Source organism: Ranitomeya imitator, chromosome 4 (assembly GCF_032444005.1).
Source record: "Ranitomeya imitator isolate aRanImi1 chromosome 4, aRanImi1.pri, whole genome shotgun sequence".
In the NCBI taxonomy this organism is placed as follows: domain Eukaryota; kingdom Metazoa; phylum Chordata; class Amphibia; order Anura; family Dendrobatidae; genus Ranitomeya; species Ranitomeya imitator.
Window position 1 is genome coordinate 320402037 of NC_091285.1, and position 24775 is coordinate 320426811.

Consider the following 24775-nt stretch of genomic DNA (forward strand, 5'->3'; position numbering starts at 1 on the left):
TTTTAAAAAAAGATGGTTTGTTCAATCGTACTGTGGATTATGTACCCGAAAAATGGGTGATTATGGGTAAAACTCAGCATTGTCATAGGAGGCATGACTGTTTTTTACGCCTAAAATTGTATTCCTTTCTCTTAATACACAGAATTATAGAACATTTTAAAGGTGTCATCCAACCGCTTGGAGAGCATCTGGAAATATATATATTTTTTTATGGAAAAGCAATCAACCATGACAGCAAAAATACAGACTTGGTATTGGCGGGAATGTATGACTTCTGAAATACATATGCGAAATATCCTAAAACAACATTTATAGCCATATTCACTTGAAGGCTTGGTCCCATCTTCATAAATGTGTATTTTTGGATATTACCTATAAATACAAGCAATTTACTACTTGTTGAAGTTTTTAGTTCTTGAGGTATTAACGCTTTTCTTTAGTTTACAGCTGATGGCCTAGGAGTTCGACTGCTGCTGCAGTCTTGTTTGTAAGCACTTCCCTAAAGCTGGCTGGAATTAGGAGGTAGCGCATCCCAGTGATACTTGCCAGCTAGTGATGAGCGATTGTGCTCAGATAAGGTGCTATCCTAGCGTGCTCGTGCGCTAACCGAGTATCTTCGGGGTGCTCGAAAAATATGTTCGAGTCCTAATGGCTGCATGTCTCGCGGCTATTAGACAACCACAACGCATGCAGGGATTGTCTAACAAACAGGTGATCCCTGCATGTGTTGCAACTGTCTAACAGCTGGGGGGATATGCAGCCGAAGACACTTGGTTAGCACATGAGCGTGCTCGGATAACACCCTATATGAGCATGTTCGCTTATCACTATTGCCAGCTTCAAAGTGGTGTTTTCAAACTCAATAACAAGAGCTTGAAAGCACTGCTAATGTTTTACCGTCCTTCAGCAAAATTTAGCCTCCAAAGCAATGAGCTGCAAACTTAAAAGAAGTGTTAATATCTCTAAGAACAGCTAAAATTTCAGAATTGCTTGTATTTACCAGCTCTATCTGGCAAGCCCCATTTACAAAGATAAGAGTAATCCTTTAAGGGAAAGACCTAAAAGTATACTACTGTAGAGCCCTAGTTTTTACTGGGAATTATAGGAAATAGGACTGCTTGAAGATTTCTTGTCAAATTCTTCTTTAATCTACATGTACTCCAAGCTTATGATTGTCTTCACAAGTTGGGGATGAAACCGAGACTGCTAGGTTCCTAAACTATGTGAGCAACTTTTCCATTTTTATAGCTTTTAGAAGCTTGTCTGATAAATAGAAGCATTCTTTTTTTGTAACTTTTGCAATTTCTTCACAAGTTTATCTTTACGGTGTTCATTTTGTTTCTTTCCTATGGTAGACCAGCTGAGGAAAGAGGTATATATTTAACGTGTATGTTATCAGAATGACCTCCGCAAGCTTATTATCCAAATTTTAATAACATTTCAGATTCATTCATGTCTTCGTCTAGGGTGGCTAAAAATAAGTAAATAGTATTTGTCTGCTAAGGGCAGCCTCCTTACTTAACGCTAGGTTCACATTGCGTTAGTGCAATCCATTTAGCGCATATGCTAATGGAATGCGCTAACGCAATGTACAAAAAGGGATTGCGTTTAGCGATCCCGCTAGTGCAGATGCCCGATCTGCGCTAGCGAGAAACAGACCTCGAACGCTGCAAGCAGCGTTCGAGGTCCGTCAGAAAATAACGGGACATCGCTAACGTATGCCAAAAATGGCATACGTTAGCGATGCGTTCGATACATTGCGGTTAATGGGTGCACTAACGGATCCGTTACACAGCGTTAATTGCACCATGTAACGAATTCCGTCAGCGGACACCCACTAACGCAATGTGAACCCAGCCTTAGAGCCGCAGGATGCCACTTTTTAAGGGATAAATAATTATAAAAGATAGAGCAGGGTGTTATTGTACATAATTTCATGAAAATTAGAAATGTGATCTGAAAGCAGACCTGTTACCAGATTTCACAATTCAAATTGTTTACATTATATATAGATTTATTAGACCTGGTGAGGCTTGTAATTTACTTTAAGTAGGTAGATAATAAATACACTTGGACTAATGAAGAGGGGTATAACTATAGTGGGTGCAGGTGTTGCAATAACACCTTCACCCTGGACCGGGCCAATTATAGACAAAGTGGGTCCCTGAGCAAAAGTTTAAAGTGGGATCCCAAATGCTAAAATATTGTACATCACACAGAAACACTTCATTTGCATTTACATGTGCTTAGTTCAGGACATTAAATGAGCGTGATTGACGCTTGTTTCCCAGCCTCTTTACACCAACTGAGAAAGAATGATGAGCACAGAGCGATCACTGGTAGATCAATCTGTCCCCATACAGTATCATGTTATCAGCAGCATATCTGCAGTTTACACCGACGATATGCTGCTGAGAACAATGATTTTGGTTTTGGCATAAACAATCCAATCACTCAATGAATATGCAGCATTTTGCTTGTTTAGTATAATGCACCCCAGAGTCCCTCCACATAGTATAATTCACATCCTGTAGTCCGCCATATAGTATAATGCACACTCCATAGTCCTCCATATAGTATAATATGCCCCATAGTCCTCCATATAGTATAATGCATACTCTATAGATCTCCATATAGTATATATAGTATAATGTGCCCCATAGTCTTCCATATAGTATAACATACTCCCCATAGACCTCCACATAGTATAATGTATACCCTATAGTCCTCCATATAGTATAAGGCACTCCCCATAGTCCTTTATATAGTATAGTAGACTCCCCATAGTCCTCTATATAGTATAATGCACTCCCCATAGTCCTCTATATAGTATAATGCACTCCCCATAGTCCTCCATATAGTGTAATGCACTCTCCATAGTCCCCATGTACTATATTACACTTCCCATAATCCTCCATATAGTATAATGCAACCAAAAGTATTTCCTATAGTATAATGCATCCCATAGTCCTCCATACAGCATAATGCAGCCCCCATATAGTATGATGCACTCACAATAGTTCACCATGAAGAATAATGCAGCGCCCCCATATAGTATGCATAGTATAATGCACTCCCCATAGTCCTTGATAGAGTATAACGCAGCCCCCATAAAGTATATTGCACCCCCATAGAGTATATTACAGCCCCATATAGTATAATGCAGTATAGAGCATAACATAGCCTGAAAGAGTATAACGTAGCCCCATAGGGTATAACGTAGCCCCATAAAGTAAAAGGAAGCCCAATAGAGTATAACGTAGCCCAATAGAGTATAATGCAGTCCCCATAGAATATAATACAGCCCCATAGTGTATAATGCAGCCCCACAGAATATAATGCATCCCCCATAGAGTATAATGCAGACCCCATAGAGTATATTGCAGTCTATAGGGTATAATGCAACCCCTATAGAGTATCATACAGCCCCTTACAGTATAATGCAGCCCCATAGGGTATAATGCAGCCCCATGTAGTATAATGTAGTCCTTGAATAGTATAATGCACACCCCATATTACTCCACATACTCACTGATTTAAAGATAAATACATACTCGCCTCCCCTCGTTCCCCCACTGCTCTGGTCTCTGCAGCGCTTCTACTCATCAGCTTCACTGCTCGGCATAGCGTGGCGTGCGATGAAACAATGTCATCACGCCCACTGCATCAGAAGCAAAGGAATGAATGAGAAGGAGCGCCACCTGACACCCTCTCCTCCATCATTGATTTCAACTGTATCGGCATCAATGATACTGATTATTATTATTATTATTATTATTATTATTATTTTTATAGCGCCATTTATTACATGTGAGGAGGGGTATACATAATAAAAACAAGTACAATAATCTTAAACAATACAAGTCATGACTGGTACAGGTGGAGAGAGGACCCTGCCCGCGAGGGCTCACAATCTACAATGGATGGGTGAGAATACAGTAGGCGAGGACAGAGCTGGTCATGCAGCGGTTTGGTCGATCGGTGGTTACTGCAGGTTGTAGGCTTGCCGGAAGAGGTAGGTCTTGAGGCTCTTTTTGAAGGTTTTGATGGTAGGCTAGAGTCTGATGTGTTGTGGTAGAGGGTTCCAGAGTAGGGGTGATACGCGAGAGAAATCTTGTATGTGATTGTGGGAAGAGAAGATAGGAGGTAGAGAAGGAGATCTTGTGAGGATCGGAGGTTGCGTGCAGGAAAGTACCGGGAGATGAGGTCACAGATGTATGGAGGAGACAGGTTGTAGATGGCTTTGTACGTCATGGTTAGGGTTTTGTAGTGGAGTCTCTGGGCAATGGGGAGCCAGTGAAGGGATTGACAGAGGGGAGAAGCTGGGGGATAGTGGGGGGACAGGTGGAATAGTCGGGCAGCAGAGTTTAGAATAGATTGGAGGGGTGCGAGAGTGTTCGAGGGGAGGCCACAGAACAGGATATGTGGTTTGAAGGAGAGATCAGCGTCAAGGATTACCCTGAGGCAGCGAGCTTGTGGGACTGGGGAGAGTGGGCAGCCATTTACTATAATGGATAGGTTTGTTGGGGGGGTCACGTGAGATGGGGAAAGATGATGAATTCTGTTTTGTCCATGTTAAGTTTCAGAAATCTAGCGGAGAAGGATGAAATAGTGGACAGACATTGAGGGATTCTGGTTAGTAGGGAGGTGATATCTGGTCCAGAGATGTAGATCTGTGTCATCAACATAGAGATGATACTGAAAGCCATGAGATTCTATGAGCTGTCCCAGGCCAAAGGTGTAAATGGAGAAGAGCAAGGGCCCAAGGACTGAACCTTGTGGGACTCCGACAGATAGGGGGCGAGGTGAGGAGGTGGTGTGTGAGTGGGAGACGCTGAATGTCCGGTCTGTTAGGTATGATGAGATCCAGGATAAGGCCAAGTCTGTGATGCCAAGGGATGAGAGGGTCTGTAATAATAGGGAATGGTCCACTGTGTCAAAGGCAGCCGACAGGTCGAGGAGGAGGAGGACAGAGTAGTGTCGCTTGCTCTTGGCGGTTAAGAGGTCATTGGTGACCTTAGTTAGGGCAGTTTCAGTGGAATGGTGTGACCGGAAGCCAGACTGTAAGCGGTCAAAGAGGGAGCAAGAAGAGAGATGGGAGGACAGTTCAAGGTAGACATTTTGTCCCAGTAGCTTGGAGGCATAGGGGAGAAGTGATATAGGGCGATAGCTAGATACAGAGGATGGGACAAGAGCTTTTTGAGGATTGGTGTGATGGAGGCATGTTTTAATACTGATACAATTGAATGCATGATACAGGGGGTGGCAGAAACGGCTCAGACACCTGGACCCCCTGATTCACGGCCCCATTGCGTCCGCGTGGTGTGACGCTATAGGCCTCACACCACTAACTGGGTGGAGGCCCCTGAGGGAGTGGGGGCCCTAGGCAAATGTCTAGTTTGTCTGCCTCTAACGCTGTCCCTGACCCAGGAGTGTAGTGTGCCTAATAGGTCTCTTTTGGCCCAGAAGAAAAGACTAATATTATAAAAATTATTTTTTCTTGCACTTTGATTATTTGGATTCTAATGCTGAATTACACATACACTCAAGCTGCATTAACTCTGAAAAATTATCTTAAATGAGCTTTCTTAGCCACGCTCATTTATGATAATCTTTCAGTGTAAGCAGTGTGCTGTTCAACCGGTGAATCAGCAAAATGCTTGTTTGTCAGGTGAAACTATTTTTTGTGCAGCACAAAACATCGTTCTCGGCAGTGCATAGTCCTGTCTAAACAAGATTCGCCTCGCGCTGCATAGAACTATGACAGCTTATGTGCACTGAACAATTTGCTACAGATCGTTCAGTCTGCATCATTTACTGCAATCTGCCTGTGTAAGCAAGATGTTAAGCATACACTGATCAGTAAATGTTTACTGACTGGCAGTCGTTTGGCTCCACCGGCCCGTGTAAACAGACCTTTAGGCAGTCAATAGCCTACAGCAGGGGTGTCAAACTGCATTCCTCGAGGGCTGCAAACAGGTCATGTTTTCAGGATTTCCTTGTACTGCACAGGTGCTAATTTAATCACCAACTCATTATTTGTGTAGGTGATTAAATTATCACCTGTGCAGTACAAGGAAATCCTGAAAACATGACCTGTTTGCAGCCCTCGAGGAATGCAGTTTGGCACCCCTGGCCTACAGCATTGTTTCCCAAATCTGCTCTCAAGGAACCTCAAAAGGCCATGATAAGATAATTTTCATAAAGAGAACTAGTCATTCCCTTGATATATGTTTTAAGTGTATAAGTCTATGCTGTGCCTTTCCTCTGTTATTACTCCTAGAAATGTCTGACTTAATTGACAACTGGGTGTTAGCATTTGGAGGTGTGTCTCTGACACTGTCCAATCACTGCTGACAATGTCAGATTGTGAAGGTAAATGCTCTTTTTACAAAGGGAATGGTAAGAACTGATGTCAGTCGCATAGAATTGCAGGAGTATCAAGAGGAACAGCATATGCAGATGTACATGACATGATACTGACGTTATTTCATTTTGAATACAAATATTTCGAAAAACGGGTATATCCTCTTGAGAATTGTCCTTGTTTGACGCCCAGTGTTTACTTCACAAGTCAGAGACCTAGGTATAACTACAACAGAAAATTAAAATCACTTTTGCATATTTTTGTTAAATGCTCATAAAAAAGCCTTTCTCCATTAGACAGTAATTATCACTAAATCTGACAAGTGCAATCAGTAGATGGGCTCAGTGTAATGTGTATAGCGTTAAGTTAGCATTCTATACAAATGTGTTCACTTTCACTGTCATTATTATTTTTCACTTTTTTAATTTACGGTAAATGTTTTTAAAAAAAAGTGTGAAGAAAACACTAAGTTGTGTAATACCGCTCTTTTACCACTAGATGTCAGTATCCCCTCAAAAATTTGTAACAGACCATCCACTCAATAGGGAACACAATGTATAACATAATACGAAAAAGTTACCATCACTATTTAGTAACATGTTGCTTAATGCATTACTCACATCTATACAAGATAATAGGAAGATTACAATGTATAATTTTTAAAGCTTTTGCAAGTATTTATCATTTTTGCCCAATATTTAAACTCAACTGGTGATAAGTCATGAAATCCTAAGACAATATTAATAGGACAAGATAAAGTGATCAGTTCTTAGGTACAGCATTCATTACTATGAGTGAAAAAATAACAGAATCAGGCTTTATCAAGACCAGTAACCCAATTACAACCCCTGGCAAAAATTATGTAATCACCGGCCTTGGAGGATGTTCATTCAGTTGTTTAACTTTGTAGAAAAAAAGCAGATCACAGACATGGCACAAAACTAAAGTCATTTCAAATGGCAACTTTCTGGCTTTAAGAAACACTAAAAAAAATCAAGAACAAAAAATGTGGTAGTCAGTAATGGTTACTTTTTTAAATCAAGCATAGGGAAAAATTATGGAGTCACTCAATTCTGAGGGAAACAATTATGGAATCACCCTATAAATTTTCATACCCTAAAATAACACCTGCATCAAATTAGATCTGCTCGTTAGTCTGCATCTAAAAAAGGAGTGATCACACCTTGGAGAGCTGTAGCACCAAGTGGACTGACATGAATCATGGCTCCAACACAAGAGATGTCAATTGAAACAAAGGAGAGGATTATCAAACTCTTAGAAGAGGGTAAATCATCACACAATGTTGCAAAATATGTTGATTGCTCACAGTCAGCTGTGTCTAAAATCTGGACCAAATATAAACATGGGAAGGTTGTTAAAGGCAAACATACTGGTAGATCAAGGAAGACATCAAAGCGTCAAGACCGGAAACTTAAAGCAATATATCTCCAAAACAGGAAATGCACAACAAAACAAATGAGGAACGAATGGGTGGAAACTGGAGTCAATGTCTGTGACCGAACTGTAAAGAAACCGCCTAAAGGAAATGGGATTTACATACAGAAAAGCTAAAAAAAAAGTCATCATTAACACCTAAACAGAAAAAAACAAGGTTACAATGGGCTAAGGAAAAGCAATCGTGGACTGTGGATGACTGGATGAAAGTCATATTCAGTGATGAATCGCGAAGCTGCATTGGGCAAGGTGATGATGCTGGAACTATTGTTTGGTACCAATCCAATGAGATTTATAAAGATGACTGCCTAAAGAGAACATGCAAATTTCCACAGTCATTTATGATATGGGGCTGCATGTCAGGTAAAGGCACTGGGGAGATGGCTGTCATTACATCTTCAATAAATACACAAGTTTATGTTGATATTTTGGACATTTTTCTTATTCCATCAATAGAAAGGATGTTTGGGGATGATGAAATCATTTTTCAAGATGATAATGCATCCTGCCATAGGGCAAAAACTGTGAAAACATTCCTAGAAAAAGACACATATGGTCAATGTCATGGCCTGCAAATAGTTCGGATCTCTATCCAATTGAAAATCTTTGGTGGAAGTTGAAGAAAATGGTCCATGACAAGGCTCCAACCTGCAAATCTGATCTGGCAACAGCAATCAGAGAAAGTTGGAGCCAGATTGATGAAGAGTGCTGTTTGACACTCATTAAGTCCATGCCTCAGAGACTACAAGCTGTTATAAAAGCCAGAGGTGGTGCAACAAAATACTAGTGATGTTTTGGAGTGTTTTTTGTTTGTTTTTCATGATTCCATAATTTTTCCCTCATAATTGAGTGATTCCATAATTTTTCCCCTATGCTTGGTTACAAAAAGTAACTATTACTGACTACCACATTTTTGTTCTTGATTTCTTTTACTGTTTCTTAAAGCCAGAAAGTTGCCGTTTGAAATGACTTTAGTTTTGTGCCATGTCTTTGATCTGATTTTTTTCTACAAAATTAAACAACTGAATGGACATCCTCCAAGGCCGGTGATTACATCATTTTTGCCAGGGGTTGTATTTCATATTCTTACATAAGCACTTAAGAAATTTCAAGTACATTCTGTTAAAGGATTTGTCCAGCACATTTTATATTGATGGCCTAAGCTTAGGATAGACAATGGAGAAGATGGAGAGTTGTTTTCCATCTTCTCATCTGAGAGAATCAGATCAAGCTATGATTACACTCTGATCAAACTCTGATCACATTCTCTTGGGTGAAAGAAAATAATCTGGTGTGACCCTAGCCTAAGGATAGGCTATCATCATAAAGGTACTGGAAAACCCCTTAAAATTCTTATTACATGTTAGATGCCCCTGCTAAATGGATTATATGTTTGTGAATACCGTATGTATATGGTATATAACTTAAGCTTCGATATTGTATGTTATTTCATAGATTTATACTACATTATATAATTAAAACAGACTAGCATAATATGGCATCAGTATTACTGGTACTAGCAGCAATGGGGCACCCATGTTGTTTTACCTTTTACACCATGTACAGAGCACTTGATCATGATCCAATTCAATATTCCTGATATTGGGTTACTAAAACGAAAAAAAAATGTGGTTTGGTACCGTGTTAGCCAGTAGAAAAAAAGCTATAGAGTGCTCTAAATGGGAGAGACAAAACAGGAATCTTGTGGGTGGGATACCTTTTAATGGCTAACAAAATATAGTGAATGATGTTACAAAGCAAGCTTTCGGGACCGCTTGCGTCTCTTCATCAGGCTGTTATAACATGATATTTGAGGAAACCCAAGTATATACAGTCTAGAGCACAGGCAAGGCGTGGTACATGGCCATTTAAATAAACACTGGGCTTAAACAGACAATCCTTAATTAGGTAAGATTTGATAAGTGGTGTGAAAGTTTCATGGACCCCATATGCAGGTGGGATCAAAGGGCTCATTTAGACATTCCGTGCAGTCCACAGATACATCGAATATCAGCCTGCAGGAGAGAATGGCCTAGGAACGTGCCCTTGCTAATTCCAGCTGATAGGGATCCAGCATCCATACAAAACTAACAAAAAAATGGTTACCAAAAATGTATAATATATGAATTACAGTAAGCCTGGCTGCGATGAGCATTTTTCATCTAGAAAAACTGGCCGATTTTTCTCCGTATTTTCATGCATCCATATGGCAACATCAACAAGTTAAAAATATTTACAGGACCAAGTACAGTTTCATAGGTCAATAATGGCAATATTTCCATAAAAATAGGGTGCAATCTGTATGGAATCGATTTTTTTTTAGACTTAAGTGGGAAAATGGAAGAGACTGCTGCACGCTGCAATTTTTAACATGCGGTATGGTATGGGTGATAAAACCTCTCATCAGAACAGCCCTGTATGTGCGTTATCCAATTTAAATAAGGACGTCACATGTAAATATGAAAATAAAATACACGTGTGAGAACGTACCCTTATGGCTAGGGCTACACAACAACATGGGTCGTGCCCAACAGTTCATTGCAAAGTCGCATGACCAGAAACGTTTCTGCGACTGGTCTGTGACTTGCTGTAGCCGACTGGTTTAGAGCTCTGATTTTGCTCTAGATAAAACTGCCAAGTTACAGACTAGTCACATCCAAATTGTATGTCGCTTCCATTGAAGTCTATGACAACGAGTCGCATGCGACTTTTGATTAGCGACTGAAAATCTAGCGCATGTGCAACTATATGTGACCTCTATGTCACAGTTATAGAATGTCGCAGGTCCATAGGAAGTCATTATATCCAGTGTTGCAGTGCGTCACTGCAATTTCAGTGGGGCCCTAGCTTGAGCAAACTCATGATAAATCAGTTTACCTTAATATAAAATCATTTATCCAGACATTATCCAAAATACATTACACACGTCATTATAAATATAATATAAAATTACCTTGTTGGTCTGAATGTTAATATGTAGCAGTACGGGGTATTTAAATCTTTTAAGCAATTTTCATGCTTCAGAATTTTGATCAGTTTTTTCCATTAGTATTTGTCAGCCAAAACCAGGAGTGGGTTTCCATTATAAGGCTGCATGGAATCATATGTGCCCCATAAGACTGCATTAGATATGACAGTGTGCAATATTGTACTCTGATCTAATGCGGTAATTGAAGATTTTTAGTTGCTGTTTAGATCTCTCTCTAACCCCATGAAGCCCTACAGGTGTACTATTAGATCCTCCGGTCTAACTTAAGAGACACCAGACTGTCTCTAAACCCATGAAGCCCTACAGGTGTACTATTAGATCCTCCGGTCTAACGTAAGAGACACCAGACTGTCTCTAACCCCATGAAGCCCTACAGGTGTACTATTAGATCCTCCGGTCTAACGTAAGAGACACCAGACTGTCTCTAACCCCATGAAGCCGTACAGGTGTACTATTAGATCCTCCGGTCTAACGTAAGAGACACCAGACTGTCTCTAACCCCATGAAGCCCTACAGGTGTACTATTAGATCCTCCGGTCTAACGTAAGAGACACCAGACTGTCTCTAACCCCATGAAGCCCTACAGGTGTACTATTAGATCCTCCGGTCTAACGTAAGAGACACCAGACTGTCTCTAACCCCATGAAGCCCTACAGGTGTACTATTAGATCCTCCGGTCTAACGTGAGAGTCACCAGACTGTCTCTAATCCCAAGAAGCCCTACAGGTGTACTATTAGATCCTCCGGTCTAACGTGAGAGGCACCAGACTGTCTCTAACCCCATGAAGCCCTACAGGTGTACTATTAGATCCTCCGGTCTAACGTGAGAGACACCAGACTGTCTCTAACCCCATGAAGCCCTACAGGTGTACTATTAGATCCTCCGGTCTAATGTAAGAGACACCAGACTGTCTCTAACCCCATGAAGCCCTACAGATGTACTATTAGATCCTCCGGTCTAACGTAAGAGACACTAGACTGTCTCTAACCCCATGAAGCTGTACAGGTGTACTATTAGATCCTCCAGTCTAACTTAGTAGACACCAGACTGTCTCTAACCCCTTTAAGCCCTGCAGGTGTACTATTAGATCCTCCGGTCTAACGTAAGAGACACCAGACTGTCTCTAACCCCATGAAGCTCTACAGGTGTACTATTAGATCCTCTGGTCTAACAAGAGACACCAGACTGTCTCTAACCCCATGAAACCCTACAGGTGTACTATTAGATCCTCCGGTCTAACGTAAGAGACACCAGACTGTCTCTAACCCCATTAAGCCCTACAGGTGTACTATTAGATCCTCCGGTCTAACGTAAGAGAAACCAGACTGTCTCTAACCCCATGAAGCCCTACAGGTGTACTATTAGATCCTCCGGTCTAACGTAAGAGAGACCAGACTGTCTCTAACCCCATTAAGCCCTACAGGTGTACTATTTTTATGGGCTCGCCTCTAGTGGAATGATGTAGATAGTCATTTTACTAGTGACTTGCTCTTCTGTCTTCAGGAGCTCTTCTTCTTGGCTTCTTAATGCTGAGGGGCAGTGTGCTCCTGAAGATTGACAGATCAGGCCAGTGGCACTGTTACAGTCAGGATTGCCAACTTGACTTTTTATTTTTTCTGGACAGCTTATCAAAAAAACACAGATTTTTTTACGACAACATAGGAAAACCATAATAAATCATTATGATTATAAGTTATATATGTCTACAGCCCATAATTCTGATATTAATACATTATCTGCCTTCATTGTAAAACATAAAATGATAATAAACTGCAAGCTTCATAAAAATCACAGAAATAAAGTGTCCTATTTTTATGGACTGTCCTGGAATTTCTGGACGGTTGGCAACCCATGGTCACAGTGCAGGTTTGAACTGTGGCCCTCCAATGCTGTAAAGCAGCTTTGCCTCTACTGCATGAGTGAAGTATATGACACTAAGATAGGGACCCTTGATCCAGCCAGCAAACAACGGGCAAGTGCATGTTGCTTGCCTAGGAGTCTGGGCACTCGTGGGTGGCTGGTAACCTAGGAAACAAGCAATAAACTGTAGAATTAAAACTCCATCTGCTCTTGAGAATGAAAAGGAATTTTAAAGAATTAAAGTTTTTATCTTCTTATTATATTGCAATCATCATATTATACAGCACTGCATATTTACAATTGCTCATTTTACCTTTCTACCCAGCTAATTCTTCTCTTTTCCATTAGGTCTATGATATCATTTGATTAAAAAGAGACTAGCTGAATTTTTCTGCCTCAATGTAGAAACTGGAAGTCTATTTTCACTGAATGACTCATGAGTGATCATTGCAAAAGTTCCTGATTTGGGCATGAGCCGAGCAACTGGGTCAGGTATCAAGAGGGGAATGATTTTTGCAGGGACAAGAGACTTCCATTTCTACATAGAGCAGAGAAAAGAGAAGAATGAACAGAGTAGAAAGGTAAAATGAGTAATTGTAAGTACACAGTGCTATTTATATGATGATTGCAATATATTTATAGGATAAAAACATTGATGGCATTTTGCAATTTTAACCATTATTGAAATTGAGAAAAACACTTTAAATCTGTATTAAGGACTAAGTCTTAAATTTAGGGGCGGGGGTCCATCACCTTACAATTTAGTACTGAAAGGGAATTTATCATCAGAAAATGTTGTGGTTTAAATCAGGTTTTACGTAAATTTATTTTTCAATATTTACATTTTTTTTAACACTAAAAAATTAAAATCATGCAATTTTGAAACTGACAACTATGACTAATTTTAGTTTACTATTTTATTTTCTTCACATGGGCAATAACAGCAATAGACTGCTGTTGTTTGCATAGAAGCATTATCTGAACATGCTCTGATCTGGACAAACATCATTGTGAAGGGAGGGGGAGGAGGGGAGCTGTAACTTCACGTATTCTGAATCCTGTTTTATCTGCTGTGCAGGTCTTATCTGTCAATGTATTCCTGTCTGTTATGACAATAAGACTGGTCTCCTGTGAAAGAGCAGGAAATATAATATTAGGCATAGGAGCCAGTGTGAATATTGCAAAATAAAAAAAATACTCTGATTTAAAAAAATAGGTCATTTCCTCTATAAAAGAAAAATAGGTTACAGTTCATAAAAATCAAACATAAAGCGTTAGCCGCCCAATAAACCATAATAATTGATTTCAGTGAAAGATCAGACTTTTTTTTTCATAGATGATCATAGAGTGAAGATAGATATCCCATGACAATTTGTTGCCACCTTGTAGATTTCCTCCCTCTTAAAGGAGAAACAATTAGAAATATCACACAAGGGGTAGCGCTGTTGATGGTTGTGCTGCATATAGTGCCACATAGACATTGCATTGGACAGCTCTTGACAGTAAGCTGCATGCAACATATCCAAGTTCCCATTGTAAAATAAGAACAGTTATGATCTCCTTTCTTTCTTAACCCATAAATGCCCCATGATCCACACCCTAATTTCTGATGCCATGAAGAGTTTTCTAATCAAGGTGCGTCATGAATATAACTGTCTGTGGAACATTGTGTACCTTATGCTTGATGCTAGGATGTGATATGCATGCCTCCAGTACAACTTGTGAGTTTTTACTGTAAATTTCAGACTCCACAGAAAAATGCATGACTGTACTCCACCCATTCTTCGTCATCACTGTGGTTGTGGGTCTGCAGACTGTATAATTCTATATTTCATAAGTGTAATGTTTGTATGTATATGCTATATGTCTAAGCTGTGCCTGCCATGTACACATGATTGATGTACCGCTTTGCTATGTATATAGAAACGCCAACAACATATTTTAAATGAAGTCTATGAAAAGACTCGTATTAACAGCAAAGACTACAAACCCATCCCGAGATTCACTACAAGTCATATTAGAAATGATAAATGAGGTATTGCCCTAATAGCAGCCAGACACAGATGCTAGATTCTCCTGTGTCTTCTAGTCAGTATAACTGCCATGAAGAGAACCCATGGTCATTGGGTATGTGTGTGGTGTACCAATGACAGCTATATGATAAAGCCTCCTAGTGATCATGTTGTAGGCCTTTTTCCATTTAGAGCACAAAGATTTGGTTTCCTGTGATTACCCTGATTACCCCATGTCTAAATACACAGGCCTAGGTTGAGAATTTTATTGGCGCATCATCAAGCACCTAGCGCTTTGGTCATATTCTGCTACTGCTCCACCCCTGCAAAGCCCAAATTGAGCCCTCAACATGTGAATTTTTTCTATTAAAGAGTACCCATCATTTTAATTTTGATTTCATAAATCAATAGTACACGTAAAAATAAGTAATTTTGTAATATGTCATCAGAGAAATTTGCTTCTTTCTCTGACAGAATTGATCAGTCATTATCAAAGTTTTTCATTCTGAGGTAAAATCTGTATTCAGTGAAGATGGACTCTCCCGTTAATGAGATATGAGATGGCGGCAGCTACTGATACAGTTCTATGTAGACCAGAGGAGGGAAGTGCTAGATGCAGAGCCCTTCTCTCATCCTCTCTCTTCTGTCTATTATTATTAACAGTCCTCAGCCTGATCTCGAGCCATAACAACTTGATGGATGGATGCTCTATGGAAAGATCGATATTATGCAAGTCTAGATAGATCCTACAAGGTCTTCCACCGTTGTCTTCATTGTAGCAAGCCATTGGGTTGCTGGTCTTCTTCTTCGCCTTGTTTCTTCTATTATTCCGACCATGATGTCCTTCTCCAGTTATTGCTCTCTGCTTATGATGTGTCCAAAATTGGCAAGTCGTAGCTTGGTGATCCTTGCTTTGAGTGACATGCTGGCTTGATTGGTTCCAAAATTGATTTTTTGGGGGGTCCTCTTGCCATGCATGGTATTGAAAGTATCCTTCACGAGCATCCTTCTCCCTCTTCTATCTATTTAGAATCTTATCAGTAGCAGTTCTCGTTCTCTAGCTCAGTAATGGGAGAATCTGTCTTCACTGAATCCAGATTTTACCTCAGAATTGAGAATTTTCATAATGACAGAGAATGAAGCAGAAAAATTAAAATGAAGGTTACTCTTTAAAGCCAAATATGACTGGGCCTAAATAGCGACTTTGGCCATCACATAGGTCATGTGGCCAAGGATCACTGTATGCCGCTGCTACCTTATAAGCATATTGCTAGTGAATGGGTTTGCACTGCTACCCACAAACTACACAAGCACATATCAAAAAATCCATCTGGTTCAACTTTTTGCGACTTACTTGTTAGGGCTGCAGTACCTTGCGAATCGCAATGTGGCCCCATTCTCTTGCCACCTGTGTAGCGGGGAAAGTCATCTTGTAGCCCAGTCCTAATGGGAAAGATGGAATTAAAAATCCAAAAAAACTCACTATATAACATCCAAAAAAAATTTGCATTCAAAACTATGTAACATGTTGTCACTGCTGTGAAATACCCCAGCAATTGCAACTGAGAAAAGATGCTGCACATGCTCATCAGCAGTATTATAGATCAGTATCAAATTATATTATATAACTAATGCTGTGATATTATCTTTGCACTTTGACTCGCTGGATTTCTGGATTCTCTCTGCTGCTGCATATGGACATTCTGCCACTGTTATGTGAAACCTGTAAAAATGCAGGCTGTATGTATGTATATTTCCTGTGATGATAGTGTATGTCCGTATAGTCGGATAATTATAATTATATTTCATATAATATTCAGATAATATATATTTCATTCAATAAGCTTCTAGACAAGCAATACTACTTTATTTGTGATGTATCAGAAACATACCAAAGCGAGCCAGTTTTCAGAATAATTTTCCATGGTGCTTTATGTGTAATGTATATTTCTCTACACAACGGTGGAGGAGCATGAGATGCATGAACTAATGAATAAATATCATATATGCATATGATATTTCATACATGACTGTGATGCTTGCTTGCATGCATGTTCTAAACAGTGTTTGTCCTTTAAGCTGATGCTACATGTACTGTTCTTTAGATTAGGGAGTTTTGATGCAAACTTTAATTATGTAGATTTGCGTTTTGTGCCAATTGTGTCATTTTAAAATGTAAGATTAGTAAAACACATATATACTGTATATAGTGTATATTACACAGTCCTGTATACACACATACCTACTGTGCTAGTTATGCATAAAACAAACACTACATATAAAGTCATAGATTCTGGTATAGGTATTAATGTATTGGTTTACCTTTCATCAGAAAGTTTATGTGGCGATATAATCGACATAATAAGCTGAGCTGCGTCATCAATGCTTCTTTGCCTATTCTGTAGTCACGAGTCATGTACAGCAGTATTCACCATTCCAGTTTCTGATCTCACATTACTCCCTGCTTGTTCAGCCTCCAATAATAACCAGGAAATAGCAAACTGTACATGTGGGCTGTAACTCCTAATATAAATCAGGGACAATGCCAGAGAATTAAAGTAAAAGGTATATAATGCTCAGCTTTTATGGACGTTATAGCGGTATATAAACTGTACAAGTCTTTATTCAACAGTGATGACATTTCCGCAATCTCCTCAGAGAGGACTTGTCACTTGTACAATTTACAATTTTTCCAATTTTATTGTAAAACTCCTGCTGTCCCCTGGTTCTGCTTTTACCTTCTATTATGCATCAGTCTTGCAGAAATGTTCACATTTATCGCATTTGGAGTGCACTATGTGAAATCTCTATTTGAAGACCAACTGGGCGTTTCTTCAGCGTTTTCTCTGTAGACTTGGGTTTTCACGCCTCCCAGACACGGTCAGTCTCAGTGACTGGCAGAATCTGGCAGGGGTGAATGAAAATGTCCCCAGAAAAAAAAATGATGAAATGTCCAGTTCACTTACTGCACTCCAAGGTAATAAAAAGGAATAATGAAATATGGGAAAGAGGGCAGAATTAGGGAGCTGAGGGATTTTTACAAGATATTTACGGTAACTTTTGAAGCAAGTGACAGGTCCTTTCTAAAATGTGATATTTAATATAAAATAAGATAAATACTTTTCCTCATGACCTTCCCTTGTTTGGCCGTGTGAAAAAAACTCTTTAGTCATATAAAACCCAAGGTGTACAGTAAGACTAGCATTACCTATACAGATAATATACCAGTAATTGTCCCTTTTTCATTCTCAGTTGACATCAAAGCAATCCTTCAGTGGTTGTAACATATTAAAAAGTATTTTTGTTTATATTGGTATTGCATATGGAAGCAGCAATGTACAGATGTAGCAAAGGTTATCATGACCCACCACACACCATCTTAGTAACCTGCCACAGAAGACTAGCTCACTAGACACATTTAAGATAATATAAAGATCTCGTCCGGCCTTAGGGTACAAGTCTGCAGTTACTTTATGTGACTGCAGACCTATAAATCCTCACAATGCATGCTCTTCTCCGGTGCTGGTGCTGGGGATCTTTGGCGTGTGACCGAAAGTATGCAATTTGCATTTATTTGTCCCCATTTTGACTAGACGTGTCCGGCCTTTGCTCAATATACTTGCATTGAGCGAGGCCGCACATGTCTAGTCGAGTCGGCACGTGACTATATGTATGCAAATCACATACTTTCGGTCACAGGCCCACCGTTCCCGTTTCCTGAGAATCCGTGAGAATTCACAAGTCTGCAGTCACATAGAGCGACTGCAGACTTGTACTAGAAGGCCAGACAACCCCTTTTTAACATTGTACATTGTACAAGCCACTAACTAATATCAAGTTGGGGTAGAATTACGATTTTTTGTGCAATGGTACCTTAGTGCCGTATTGTCTGAGCCAAGGTAACCTCTGCTAGATCTGTAAGTAACATTCCAATCAGTCTGACATTTAGTAGTTTAAAGGGACACTGTCACCTGAATTTGGAGGGAACAATCTTCAGCCATGGAGGCGGGGTTTTGGGGTTTTTGATTCACCCTTTCCTTACCCGCTGGCTGCATGCTGGCTGCAATATTGGACTGAAGTTCATTCTCTGTCCTCTGTAGTACATGCCTGCACAAGGCAATCTTGCTTTGCACAGGCGTGTACTATGGAGGACAGAGAATGAACTTCAATCCAATATTGCAGCCAGCATGCAGCCAGCGGGTAAGGAAAGGGTGAATCAAAAACCCAAAAACCCCGCCTCCATGGCTGAAGATTGTTCCCTCCAAATTCAGGTGACAGTGTCCCTTTAAAGAGCAAAGCCCCCACACGCTTTACATAGCTGTCATCTGAATGGTTGTTTGACTGATCTTTTACCTGACCCACATAACACACAGGAGCGCTCACTATGTTGAGACAGAAATGTCTTCTCTCTTAGAGAATCTCTTATTTTTAGAGAACAAAAGGATTGACAGTCCGAATTTAGACATGCTGCTTCCTAATCTCCTCTGACATCATTTGTTGAGGAGAGTCAAGAGTTCCAATGAACATTAGTCTGTTGGCTGAACATGTTTTCAGTAAAATTTATTTTAACCCATTTCTAATTAATATAATAAAACATTTTTATAATAATAATAAGCAAAAGAGACTCTTTGCAATTTTACACAAGAAAGCATCAGGGCTGACTATTTCAACTTTTCACTTATAATCTGCAGTCATTCATGTAATGTGAAGTTCCTGCTAAATATTCTAAGGTAAGTAAACCACAGTACAACATAAGCTGTAGTTTATTATTGTAGGTATGTGACTCCTCATATAATGATTTAGGTGCAGAGGGTCCACTCCAGAGCAACACATTCCACACCAAAATTTTAGATATGGCCAAACTCTTTAGGTCAGTGTTCCCCAACTCTGGTCCTCAAGAGCCACCAACAGGTCATGTTTTCAGGATTTCCTTAGTAGTGCCCAGGTGATAATTGTAGTACTTTCACAGGCGATAATCCCATCATCTGTGCAATACTAAGGAAAACTTGAAACCATGACCTGTTGGTGGCTCTTGAGGATCAGTGTTGGGAAACACTGCCTTAGCATATGGAGCAGTGAAAGAATGCCCACAAATTACAGTATTCGCCTCATTTAAAGACCACCAGTAGTAAACGTTACTACTGTTTGCTAATTATATCTCCACATACACATGTTTTATGGTCTGTTTTTTTACTAATATACATATATGGATGATTTCCATTTTCTCTGACTGCAGAGGCAAGTAATAGTAGCCATGAGTCTCGTGTTGGTCTAGCAGAAGGTCTGGAGTCACAGGAGAAGACAATAATACCACTAGTGGTCGTCTCATCCCTGACCTTTATCTGTCTTGTGGTACTTGTGGGTATTCTTATATACTGGCGGTAAGTGACATGATTTTATTTCATCTTGTGAAAAGCAAATTGTTGCTGAACATTGTACTGAAAATTATGGAAAGTATAGCATTGGTTATATATACTGAGCTGCCATCAGGGTTACATCTACGACATACGGTATTTTTAATGGCAGAGCTGCTTTTAGAGCCCGTACAGTTCTACTATAGCTCATAACTATGCAAGGTATATATTGGTAATATTATACAGTCAACATTACCTAAAGTAGAGCTTCACATTAGGTAAATGAAGGGTAAATTGAATCCAGCGAGCAGTAGTATCCACTTAAAATATAGCTTTTATTGAGCCATTTAAAAAAAAAAACCAGAAAAAATTTAAATACAATGGTGTTTCACAAAAAATGTAAAAAAAAAAAAAAACAGCACAGAAATATATGGATAATTGATAGATTGAAAGATATACATACAGAATAACTTGCGTTGTAATACAGTATTTTAGTTACTATACTCAGATTGCTAGTAGCAATAGTGAAGGTTTGAAGCCTTTGTAAATCGCAAATTTACTTTTTTCAAATCCAACGTTTTATTAAAGGCTTTAAAAGTATGAAAGCGCAAAAATCAGGATTATGGCTAAAATGTTAAAGAAGGGCCTGAAGAATTAAAAAAGGGACATTGATTCTGGGACCCACAATAGAAAGGCATAGACAGATGAACATGTTTAACTATAAACTTATACAAGTAATACTAAGTTGAAGACAATTAATGTTCTGAAGAATAAAGAGAATTATTCATGAATGCTTTCGCCTTTTCTTGAGAGAAAATGGCTCTAATGGTGACTTTTATTTGGACCATTTTTATTAGTTACATTACCCTTTTTTTATGTTTACTATACTCGGTTCCAACTGTATTTTGCCATAATGGATGGGGTTTTGGTTAGCCAGATATTTTACCCTAAGGCCACTTGCACGTGCTCCGTATTTTATATCAGTATTTGTAAACCAAAACCAGGAGTAGAACAGTCAGAGGTAAAGTATAATAGAAACATATGCACCACTTCTGTATTTATCACCCACTCCTGGTATTGGCTTATAAATACTGAGGTAAAAAACGGACCAAATACACGACGTGTGCACGTGGCCTAATACAGTTATATGAAAAAGTTTGGGCACCCCTATTAATCTTAAGCTTAATGTTTTATAAAAATTGTTTTTTTTGGCAACAGCTATATCAGTTTCATATATCTAATAACTGTTGGACACAGTAATGTTTCTGCCTTGAAATGAGGTTTATTGTACTAACAGAAAATGTGCAATCTGCATTCAAACAATATTTGACAGGTGCATAAGTATGGGCACCCCACCAGAAAAGTGACATTAATATTTAGTAGATCCTCCTTTTGCAAAAATAACAGCCTCTAGTCGCTTCCTGTAGCTTTTAATGAGTTCCTAGATCCTGGATGAAGGTATTTTTGACCATTCCTCTTTACAAAACAATTCCAGTTCAGTTAAGTTTGATGGTCGCCGAGCATGGACAGCCCTCTTCAAATGATCCCACAGATGTTCAATGATATTCAGGTCTGGGGACTGGGATGGCCATTCCAGAACAGTGTAATTGTTCCTCTGCATGAATGCCTGAGTAGATTTGGATCGGTGTTTTGGATCATTTTCTTGCTGAAAGACCATCCCCTGCGTAACTTCAACTTTGTCACTGATTCGTGAACATTATTGTCAATAATCTGCTGATACTGAGAGGAATCCATGCGTTCCTCAACTTTAACAAGATTCCCGGTGCCAGCATTGGCCACACAGCCCCAAAGCATGATGGAACCTCCACCAAATTTTACTGTGGGTAGCAATTGTTTTTCTTGGAATGCTGTGTTTTTTGGCCACCATGAATAATGCCTTTTTGTATGACCAAGCAACTCAATCTTGGTTTCATCAGTCCATAGGACCTTCCTCCAAAAAGAAATTGGCTTCTCCAAATGTGCTTTTGCATACCTCAGCCAACTCTGTTTGTGGCGTGCTTGCAGAAACAGCTTCTTTCGCATAACTCTCCCATACAGCTTCTCTGTTATGGCTGGCAATCAGGCAACACAGCGTGCAGTAATCAGCGCACATACAGAGATCTGGCAATAACCCAAAACAATAGGACGAGCTCTGAGACGTGGAATCTCTGTAGACTGCAGTACCTGATCTATCCTCACACAACTGGAAGCAGCAGTGGATTGCGCCTATCAACTACCTATGCAACTCGGCACTGCCTGAGGAGCTGACTAGCCTGAAGATAGAAATACAAGCCTGACTTACCTCAGAGAAATACCCCAAAGGAATAGGCAGCCCCCACATATAATGACTGTTAGCAAGATGAAAAGACAAACGTAGGAATGAAATAGATTCAGCAAAGTGAGGCCCGATATTCTAGACAGAGCGAGGATAGCAAAGAGAACTATGCAGTCTACAAAAAACCCTAAAACGAAAACCACGCAAAGGGGCAAAAAGACCCACCGTGCCGAACTAACAGCACGGCGGTGCACCCCTTTGCTTCTCAGAGCTTCCAGCAAAAGATAATAACAAGCTGGACAGAAAAAACAGAAAACAAACTAGAAGCACTTATCTAGCAGAGCAGCAGGCCCAAGGAAAGATGCAGTAGCTCAGATCCAACACTGGAACATTGACAAGGAGCAAGGAAGACAGACTCAGGTGGAGCTAAATAGCAAGGCAGCCAACGAGCTCACCAAAACACCTGAGGGAGGAAGCCCAGAGACTGCAATACCACTTGTGACCACAGAAGTGAACTCAGCCACAGAATTCACAACAGTACCCCCCCCTTGAGGAGGGGTCACCGAACCCTCACCAGAACCCCCAGGCCGACCAGGATGAGCCACATGAAAGGCACGAACAAGATCTGGGGCATGGACATCAGAGGCAAAAACCCAGGAATTATCTTCCTGAGCATAACCCTTCCATTTGACCAGATACTGGAGTTTCCGTCTAGAGACACGAGAATCCAAAATCTTCTCCACAATATACTCCAATTCCCCCTCCACCAAAACAGGGGCAGGAGGCTCCACAGATGGAACCATAGGTGCCACGTATCTCCTCAACAACGACCTATGGAATACATTATGTATGGAAAAGGAGTCTGGGAGGGTCAGACGAAAAGACACCGGATTGAGAATCTCAGAAATCCTATACGGACCAATAAAACGAGGTTTAAATTTAGGAGAGGAAACCCTCATAGGTATATGACGAGAAGATAACCAAACCAGATCCCCAACACGAAGTCGGGGTCCCACACGGCGTCTGCGATTAGCGAAAAGCTGAGCCTTCTCCTGGGACAAGGTCAAATTGTCCACTACCTGAGTCCAGATCTGCTGCAACCTGTCCACCACATAATCCACACCAGGACAGTCCGAAGACTCAACCTGTCCTGAAGAGAAACGAGGATGGAACCCAGAATTGCAGAAAAATGGAGAGACCAAGGTAGCCGAGCTGGCCCGATTATTAAGGGCGAACTCAGCCAACGGCAAAAATGACACCCAATCATCCTGGTCAGCGGAAACAAAACATCTCAGATATGTTTCCAAGGTCTGATTGGCTCGTTCGGTCTGGCCATTAGTCTGAGGATGGAAGGCCGAGGAAAAAGATAGGTCAATGCCCATCCTACCACAAAAGGCTCGCCAGAACCTCGAGACAAACTGGGAACCTCTGTCAGAAACAATATTCTCAGGAATGCCATGTAAACGAACCACATGCTGGAAGAACAAAGGCACCAAATCAGAGGAGGAAGGCAATTTAACCAAGGGCACCAGATGGACCATTTTAGAAAAGCGATCACAGACCACCCAAATGACAGACATCTTTTGAGAAACGGGAAGGTCAGAAATGAAATCCATCGAAATATGTGTCCAAGGCCTCTTCGGGACCGGCAAGGGCAAAAGCAACCCACTGGCACGTGAACAGCAGGGCTTAGCCCTAGCACAAATTCCACAGGACTGCACAAAAGCACGCACATCCCGTGACAGAGATGGCCACCAGAAGGATCTAGCAACCAACTCCCTGGTACCAAAGATTCCTGGATGACCGGCCAGCACCGAACAATGAAGTTCAGAGATAACTTTACTAGTCCACCTATCAGGGACGAACAGTTTCTCGGCCGGACAACGATCAGGTTTATTAGCCTGAAATTTCTGCAACACTCTCCGCAAATCAGGGGAGATGGCAGACACAATGACTCCTTCCTTGAGGATACTCGCCGGCTCAGATAACCCCGGAGAGTCGGGCACAAAACTCCTAGACAGAGCATCCGCCTTCACATTTTTAGAGCCCGGAAGGTATGAAATCACAAAATCAAAACGAGCAAAAAATAACGACCAACGGGCCTGTCTAGGATTCAAGCGCTTGGCAGACTCAAGATAAGTAAGGTTCTTATGATCAGTCAAAACCACCACGCGATGCTTAGCACCCTCAAGCCAATGACGCCACTCCTCGAATGCCCACTTCATGGCCAGCAACTCTCGGTTGCCCACATCATAATTACGCTCAGCAGCAGAAAATTTCCTGGAAAAGAAAGCACATGGTTTGAACACTGAGCAACCAGAACCTCTCTGTGACAAAACCGCCCCTGCACCAATCTCAGAAGCATCAACCTCGACCTGGAACGGAAGAGAAACATCAGGTTGACACAACACAGGGGCACAGCAAAAACGACGCTTCAACTCCTGAAAAGCCTCCACGGCAGC

At 40.5% G+C, this 24775-nt stretch overlaps 1 protein-coding gene across 8 annotated transcripts in view; it reads left to right on the forward strand.

Annotated features, from left to right (window-relative positions):
- PTPRZ1 (protein tyrosine phosphatase receptor type Z1) overlaps nucleotides 1-24775 on the forward strand; it is a 333611-nt gene that overhangs the window by 208133 nt on the left and 100703 nt on the right. For 6 of the 8 annotated variants that reach the window (XM_069764885.1, XM_069764882.1, XM_069764880.1 and 3 more), the window contains one exon: nucleotides 19921-20065. In XM_069764885.1, coding sequence (XP_069620986.1) covers nucleotides 19921-20065 — 145 coding nt within the window. Of the gene's footprint in view, nucleotides 1-14292; nucleotides 14308-19920; nucleotides 20066-24775 lie in introns of all 8 variants that reach the window. The other 2 variants (XM_069764879.1, XM_069764881.1) reach the window with 1 other exon arrangement.